Genomic DNA, 8654 nt, shown 5'->3' on the forward strand with positions numbered 1-8654 from the left:
CGGGTCACATGGAACAAATATAACATTAATTCAGGTCCTGTACTTCAGAGCAGCTTTGAGGTGATTCCATGATTTCATGTCAAGTTTACTTCTACTCTATTACATCAAATATTGTACTTTTTACTGATAAATAGTGCCTGAAAGTTGTACTTGAGTGACTTTTCTTAGCAGTGATGGAATGTAACTGAGTACAGTTTAAAGGTACTTGTTTAAAGGTACTTGTACTTGAGTATTTCTGATAAAAATATTGGACTTTTTACATCACTCCATTTATTTGATGATATCAGTTACTTTGCGGATGCAGTAGTGAGAGAATGTAACAAAGTACATTTACTAAAGTACTACACTGAAGTTCAGTTTTGACGTACTGGTGCCTTACTTCAGCATTTCCATTTTCCACTCAACTACATTTTAGAGACAAATATTGTACTTTTAGTTACTAGTTACTTCACAGATTACATGCTGCATCAGTCCAATCAGAAACAGTTTCCTTTAATTTGTAAAGTAAGAAGTAACTACAGCTGTCATATAAATGTAATGAGGCTGGAGCTGAAAGTGACATGAGAATAAAATATTCAAGTACAAATACCTCTAGTTAAGTAAATGTCGTGTTGATGAAGGTTCTCAGTCATCCAGGTCCTGGTACCTCTAAGTTCTGTATCATAGTCAACTGGACTTGTTTCAGTTTGTTGAAGATGTTTCACGTCTCATCCAAGAGGCTTCTTCACTTCTAACTAACTGGAGGAGCTGCAGGCTTTAAATCCTGTGTGGGAGTGTCCTTACATGGTGTGCGAATGTTCTTACATGGTATGGGAGTGTCTTTGCAATGTGTGGAAGTGCCCTTACACAGTGTGTGGAATGTCCTTGCAATATGTGGGAGTGTCCTTACATGGTATGGGAGTGTCCTTGCAATGTGCGGAAGTGCCCTTACACAGTGTGGGCGTGCCCTTACACAGTATGGGAGTGTCCTTACACTGTGCGGGAATGTCCTCGCAATGTGTGGGAGTGTCCTTACACAGTATGGGAGTGTCCTTGCAGTGTGTGGGTGTGCCCTTACACAGTATGGGAGTGTCCTTGCAGTGTATGTGAGTGTCCTTGCAATGTGTGGGAGTGCCCTTACACAGTATGGGAGTGTCCTTGCAGTGTATGTGAGTGTCCTTGCAATGTGTGGTAGTGTCCTTACAGACAACTTTGTGCATATTGTGTGCTGCAGTGGATTCTGGGTAATTTCTGAGTGTAGGCTGCAGTCAGTCTCTCAGGATTTCACGAAGGTGGACCTAATGGATGGTGGATTTGGACGGACTTCCAGAGTCCAGACCAGGACTCAGAGTTTACAGTGACACAATGAACCACAGCAAGATAAATAAATGATTTAATAGAATTTCTTTCTCTTCAAAAGCTGTAATTTAATTTACACTTCCTGTTCAGACAGACAGACAGACGGGTCGGGTCTACAGTCTGGTGCTGGTCTGACCGGGACTCCTTCAGGACCAGAACAGACCGGAGGAACCAGAAAGTAAAAGAGGCACAATGATGAAACCTACAGAGAAACGAGCTAAAAAGAAATAAAGGTCAAAAAGTCCTCGTTAACACTCAGCGTCTCCATGACAACAGAAAAAGAAACATTAACTATCAGCGTCCATTTTGTCCTGCAGGTTTGAGTCCCACCGGCTCAGAGGTCAAAAGGTCACAGACAGAAGCAGCAGCCAATCAGAGAGCAGCTAGCGGCGGTAGACTCCAAAGGCCACCAGGCTGAGGAAGATGGTGACTCCGACCAGCGAGGCGGTGGCCGGAGCGGTGAAGAACTGCCGGTACTGGATCTGACAGTACCACAGCACAGACAGCATGAGGACCAGCAGGGGGACCATCAGGCTGCCAACGTTTAGAGCCACCTGCACCTGGTCGGCGGGCTGCGGGCCCCCCGCTGCCCCCCGACCGGCATGCTGTGAGATATGACAGTGCAGAACGCAATTATGGACCAGGTTCAGAGAGGCCAATGTCTGAGCATCGTCCTGCAGCAGCTGACCCTGATAGATCAACCGGACCTGCTGTTCCTGACCCGCAAAGTAGGTCCTGAAAGAGAGGAGAGGTCAGAGGTCAGTACCAAAGACACTGTTCAGGTCCTGAAAGAGAGGAGAGACTGTGTATCAGTGTGTAGTACAATGTAGTATTGTGTGTATCAGTGTGTAGTACAATGTAATACTGTGTGTATCAGTGTGTAGTACTGTGTGTATCAGTGTGTAGTACAATGTAGTACTGTGTGTATCAGTGTAGTACTGTGTGTATCAGTATGTAGTACTGTGTAGTACCGTTTGATGTATCCGATGGTGTCCTGTGGTTGGACCTGAGCCGTCCTCTCGGTGTCGTTGAGAAACTTCAGACGGAGCACCATGTTCCTCTGAGAGGATGAAGGCTCTCCTATTCCTCCTCCTCCTCCTCCTCCTCCTCCTCCTCCTCTGCTCCTAACACCATCTCCTCCCCCTGCCTCCCCCCTCTCGCCCCCCTCATCCTTCTCCTCCTGGGTGGAGCTGTTGGTGGGTGGAGCCTCTGTCAGAGAGCTGTCGCTCACAGAGCTGGAGGGGGATGAAGAGGTGGTGTTGGTGGAGGAGGGAGGTGTGTCCGGGTGGGTGGGGCTGCTCCTCTGTGAAGGGGCGGGGCCTGTGGTGGAGGAGAACAGGTGTTCTGGGGGCTCGGAGGTGCGGGTGGAGATCCAGGCAAGCAGGAGCACCAGGAGGAGCAGCAGGGAGCCGAACAGCAGCGTCACCTCGTCTCCCACACCTTCAATCAGAGCCATCGCCCACGGCAACGCCCGTTGAGGTCAACACGGGTCACACACCTGCACACAGGGGGCAGGGCTTAGCATCAACACCTCACACACTGTGGCTGTGTCCAAATTCAGGGACTGCATCCTTCAAGGACGCGGCCTTTGCGGCCCACGAAGGCCGGGTCCTTCGGAGAGACCTTCAAAAGCCGCGTCCACCATTGTTAAATGGGACGGTCCAGCCTTCGGAGTATTTCCTGGTTGCGTCACCAGATGTTCCCGCCCCTTACCCTTACGTCATGATTGTGAATGAAGAGATGCATTAAAGTCTGTTTTTGTTTAAATCTATCAAACGTGTACATTTATTTGTGTGTGTATAAAAATTAACGACAAAACGTGTCAAATCTAAATTGAATCATCAACATTACAAAATAAACATCAACCCATTGGTGAATAACAACTATATTTACCACAGCATCTGGAAGTTTTATAGTCCCTTGAAGTTTAACATATCTGGCGTTGGATGTTCAAATGAGTAAAAACCGAGTATAAACCCATTACTGAAATTTGAATGTCATGTCTGCGCCACTTGATGTCGCCATTTTCTCTTGCTTCCTCTTCTGTTTCGGGACTGAGCAGCGGTGCGCAAAGGATCTTGGGATATGGGAGGCAGCGAAGGATAGTAGCGGTGCGTCCTCCAAAAAGAGGGAAGGGCAGGCTGTGTTTGAAGGAGCCTTCCAACTGGGACAGCCTTCGCGCAGCGTTTTGACGTAATTGGCCTTCAAATGCGCCCTTCGAGGGCTGCAGCCCCTGAATTTGGACACAGCCTGTTACTTTACTCATAAACATCAGGCCTGATGAGGTCACAGTGATGTCATCAGAAATCACATAGGACATGTGATAAAGCAGGAAGTACTCAGCCCATAATACACCTGATGCACACAGGTAAACAAGACAAATATGAAACGTTTCACTTCCTGTCTGTGAGATTGACAGATGACATCACACTTCCTGTCAGTAGAAAACAGTTAAGTAAGATGTCTGGACATCAAACTGGAGTTGAGCTGTTTGTCTGTTGTCGGGATATCTCTACTGAGGGCAAAAACACTGACACAGCACTCAAGTGAAAATCTATAAAATATGAGAGAAAAGATGAAATGTTTCAGCAGAATTAAAGATTCATGATGATTTATCTGATTAATGAAGAAGTGTTCATCATGTCAGAGAAATAAAACGACCAGATTCTGACTGGAGTTTGGTGCAGAGGACTGTGGATCTCCTGCAGCTCTGACACGGTGAGAGATACCTCACTGTTTCTATTTACAACATGTGACGGTCAGAACTGATCAGAACTTATTGGTAATTGAGCAGCTTTATGGGTTTAATGTCGATGTTAGAAACAGAGAAACTGACAGACGATTGAGGATGTTTATCAGCTTTCATCTCACTGATACTGATTCATTAATAATCAGAACGGGTCGGCCTCGAGAGGAATAAAATAAACAGCAGTCTGCAGCAGAGAGCATTGTGGGTAATCAGGTGAGCGAGGTCAGTGTGTGAAAAACATCTGTTGAAGAAGAATTTGTTTAATCTGAGGCCTGTTTACACACACACACACACACACACACACACACACACACAAACTACAGATTAAGTGATTATTGGTGACCAAAGAATATGTGTTGTTGATCTTCAACAAATATTACATAAATAAAATAAGGATTTCATTAAAAGTGAACTTTAGTCAGCTGTAACAAACAGGAAGTGATGTCAAACAAGAAGGGATGTAAATATCCGTCACCTGAGTCACAGCGTTAGAACAGAACCTGAAGCTGATCAGTCGTCAGATCTGTTTGTGTCTCTGAGCTGTTTAAATAAAGTTTGTTAAATGTTTCTGTCGATCGATCAAACTTGATTCCTGTCGACGTTTGTCAGTGATCAGTAGATCTGATAATGTGATCATTGATCGTCTCTGAAGAAGAAACAGTTTGTGCTTCAGTAACTAAATGAGACATTTCAACATGTGACTCTGGACCAGCTGATCATTGACAGATTCATCAATAACTAAAGCGATCATCAGCCGCAGGATCAAGTTTAGGTTTTCATCACTTTATAAACATTTTCAGAATAACTTCTGTTTCTGACATTTATGATCAGTTTGTACTTTAATACACATTGTTGAGAACTGATCCAACCAGAGCTGCAGCGGGCGATCAATAATCGATCTGTCTGTACCGCTCCTTATTGGCCATTTTAATCAAATTATCTGATGTAATCAATAGTTTATTAAGGAGCCTGTGGGACTGATTTCATTTGTCTTTATTTCTTATGTTTTTCATTTTCTTTGTTTGACTGGATGGAGATGAGGTCACTCCTCAATCATCTCCTGTATGAAGGTTGATCGATCAATTTATTAAGGATTATCAAAATACTTATTTTTAAAAATATAGTTAAACTAACATTAAATCAAACTTAAAGGTCAGAAGTCATTAGCTGTTGTCACAAAGCAGCTCAGAGCTTCAACCACTAACATACTTTTACTTCATTTACTCTGATTACTGCTGGAGCTTTATATTCCCGCGGTGAGTCAGAATCATGACAAACAGTCACAGTTTGGACTTTTTATCAAAGAACTACTGAATATGTTCCAGGTTTAGTTCTGATGTGTGCGTGTGTTGGTGCTGGTCCTCCACAGCTGTCTCCTCTGTCACCTGCTCAGGCTGATTACAGATGTTCAGGAGGTTCCTGCTCTCCTGCAGACGGACTGACGGACAGTCTGCGGACGGACAGGTGTACCTGCGGCTCACCTGCCCGGGCTGACTGTTAGCTGATCAGCGGTCAGTCCGGACGGTAGCCAGCAGCTCCACTGTAACATCCTGACCGGAACAACCTGCTGATGGTTAACTGAACTCACATTAACACTGAGCTAAAACTCTGAGCTAACTGCTAACAGCGTTTAACTCACAGCCGGACAGGAAGTCAGCTAGGCTACATGCTAACAGCGTCAGTTAGCGGCTCGTTAATGAAACTACAGACAGAGTGAGAGTCCGCAGATAAACGACAGGAAAGAAAAACTTACTGTTCAGCTTCGAAACCTCATATCACTGCGTTAGCCTGCAGGCTAATCAGGCTAATCTCTTCTGACTGCTGCTCTCACTTCCTGCTTCGGCTCCTCCGTCTTCTTCTGTGGTTCCGACGGAACTGACGCAGCACTGACGCGCTTCTTCTTCTTCTTCTTCTTCTTCTTAATAATAATAATAATAATAATAATAATAATAATAATAGTAATCAATTCATTTTATATAGCGCTTTTCAAGGTTCTTCTCCTCCTCCTCCTCTCCTTCTCCTCCTCTCCTTCTCCTCGTCTACTGCTTCTCTTCTCTTTCTTCTCCTCCTTCTTCTTCTCCTCTTCTGCTTATTTTCTTCTCCTTCTTCTCCTCTTCTCGTCCTCCTCCTCTTCTGCTTCTTCTCCTCCTCCTTCTCCTCCCCTTCTGCTTCTTTTTCTTCTTTCTTCTTCTTCTCCTCCTCCTTCTTCTCCTCCTCCTCCTCCTCCTCCCCTTCTGCTTCTTTTTCTTCTTTCTTCTTCTTCTCCTCCTCCTCCTTCTCCTCCCCTTCTGCTTCTTTTTCTTCTTTCTTCTTCTTCTCCTCCTCCTCTTCTGCTTCTGCTTCTCCTTCTTCTCCTCCTCCTCCTCTTCTTGTTCTTCTCCTTCTTCTCCTCTTCTGCTTTTTTTTCTTCTTCTTCTTCTCCTCCTTTTCTTCTTCCTCTTTTTCTTCTTCTCCTCCTCTTCTTTTTCCTCTTCTTCTTCCTCTTCTTCTTCTCCTCTTCTTCTCCCCCTCTTCCTCTTCTTCTCCTCTTCCTCTTCTTCTTCTTCTTCTTCTTCTTCCTCTTCTTCTTCTCCCCCTCTTCTTCTTCTTCTCCTCTTCCTCTTCTTCTTCTTCTTCTTCTTCTTCTTCTTCCTCCTCTTCTTCTCCTCTTCTTCTCCCCCTCTTCCTCTTCCTCTTATTCTTATTCTTATTTTTCTTTTTCTTCTTCCTCTTCTTCTTCTCCTCTTCTTCTTCTTCTTCTCCTTCTCCTCTCGTTTTAAATGGCAGCTCGGTTTCAAGGTGGAGAGCATGCCGCCACCCAGTGTACAGGAGTGTAACATCACATCATTTCACTTGTTTTATTTTGAAAGGCGACTCTTTCTGTTCCCCTCGCCTCTGACGTCATCATACAGTCTCATATTAAATGTTCATGTTGGTTTGTTGAACACTTTGATCTGAATGTATCATCATGATGACATCACTGTGTAGCAGGAAGTCATTGTTTTATATTAATATAACAACAACAGTTGAAGTCATTGATTCTTCTGATCACTGTAATCAATGACTGTTTAATTTGAATGAATCTAATTAATATTCATGTCTGATGATGATGCTGTTTCTTCTTCACACAATTAGCCTGCGGTATCACGCATGCGCACTCCACCTCCACTATCCAGCTGATCCTGAAGGAGTGTCAAGTTACAGGAAGTTACTGGATGTGGTATGGTTTCTCTTTCAAAATAAAAGAAATTCTAAAAACAGACGATCTGAAGCGTCAGGAGTTAAAATAAAATCTTGACAGAAAATGTAAAATGTTAAATAGAAGATGAATGAAAGATTTCCATGCACTCAGTTTTCTCTTGTCTTGACTGAATCAAAGTTTGACATCACAGCTGCTGCAACGCCTTCAGGTACAACGTTGATAAGAATATATTGACTTTAATCTATAATGTTTTTAAATCCTCACATTTCTCTATAACATTAATGTATACAGTAAGCGCCTGTGGTCCAATGGGGGCTGGGGTAAATGATATTCTCTCTTTAGCTTTGACCTGGAGTTTCCTCAGACCTGCTAGACTACATCATCTGCTTTTATTTTGAAGGCCCCTGCCGGGGTCACGTGGTGCTCGGTGTGTGACTTGACAGCAGGTCACAGGAGGAGAGACAGGAGGAATGAATCATCAGGAGGAGACAGACAGACAGTCAGAGGACATCTGATCTGATCTCAGACCAGCTGCAGTAAACATCTGCACAGCAGGTCCGTGAACGCACCACCAGGTCTCTCGGTGTCTTCCTGCCGGTCTGAGGTGTGAATGATGCCGGACCAGATCTCAGTGTGTGAGTTCCTGTCCGAGACCACCGAGGACTACAACTCCCCCACCACGTCCAGCTTCACCACCCGGCTGCAGAGCTGCAGGAACACCGTCAGCATCCTGGAAGAGGTAGCTGCCTGTCTGCCTGTCTGCCTGCCTGTCTGTCTGCCTGCCTGTCTGCCTGCCTGTCTGTCTGCCTGCCTGTCTGCCTGCCTGTCTGTCTGCCTGTCTGCCTGCCTGCCTGTCTGTCTGTCCGTCCGTCCGTCTCAGACCTTAACCTGACCTCTCGTCCCTGTGTCGGCCTGTACAGCACCGTTATGATCAGAGGATGGAGAAAACAATTTGCTGAACTCGGTTCACATTCCTGCTAATTTCACACGCCATGTTAAAGTCCCGCTCAAAAAACATTCAACCGGTAAAATTCAGAGTTTGGTGTGAATGAAAAAGTGTCTGTTGTCTCGAGCACGTCGGTGACATTAATTTGTCTAATTACATCCTGACTGTGCTAATTGGTTGGCTGCTCTCTGCCGCCCTCCACAGTATGTTTGACTCAGTGACACTGCGGGAAAACCACGCGAGCTGCTGCTCAAAGTTGACATGTCCGTGAAGTGCGCGCTGCCTGATGGGTAACATGAACCCCGAACTGAAGTATCGATCACACAGGGAACAGAGATGTTCAAGTAACGGCTTTGTGTTTGTGTTTTGTGTTAATGGTTGTCAATAAAACCTAAAAGTGCGAGATTTCTGAAAGGAGTTTGGTTGAAGGGTTTGTCCGT

At 44.9% G+C, this 8654-nt stretch overlaps 2 protein-coding genes across 8 annotated transcripts in view; one reads left to right on the top strand and one right to left on the bottom strand.

Moving 5' to 3' along the window:
• Positions 1 to 1358: 1358 nt before the first annotated feature.
• On the bottom strand, positions 1359 to 5996 carry tmub1 (transmembrane and ubiquitin-like domain containing 1). The gene is made up of 3 exons (XM_084369957.1): positions 5841 to 5996; positions 2310 to 2836; positions 1359 to 2073 (listed from the first exon to the last, which is right to left on the bottom strand). The coding sequence occupies exons 2-3, from the start codon at positions 2792 to 2794 to the stop codon at positions 1722 to 1724; spliced, it is 837 nt and encodes a 278-aa protein (XP_084226083.1). The 5' UTR covers positions 2795 to 2836; positions 5841 to 5996; the 3' UTR covers positions 1359 to 1721.
• Positions 5997 to 7753: 1757 nt separating this feature from the next.
• The window catches only part of asap1a (ArfGAP with SH3 domain, ankyrin repeat and PH domain 1a), a 27677-nt gene continuing 26776 nt past the window's right edge, over positions 7754 to 8654 (top strand). For all 7 annotated transcript variants that reach the window (XR_014623681.1, XR_014623682.1, XR_014623683.1 and 4 more), the window contains exon 1: positions 7754 to 8007. Coding sequence is in view for 4 of the 7 variants with exons in the window: in XM_084368415.1 (XP_084224541.1) it covers positions 7879 to 8007 (129 nt within the window). In the remaining 3 variants the exon portion in view is untranslated. The remainder of the gene's footprint in view (positions 8008 to 8654) is intronic.

This window comes from Pagrus pagrus (assembly GCF_965226575.1).
Source record: "Pagrus pagrus genome assembly, chromosome: 12".
Classification (NCBI taxonomy): Eukaryota; Metazoa; Chordata; class Actinopteri; order Spariformes; family Sparidae; genus Pagrus; species Pagrus pagrus.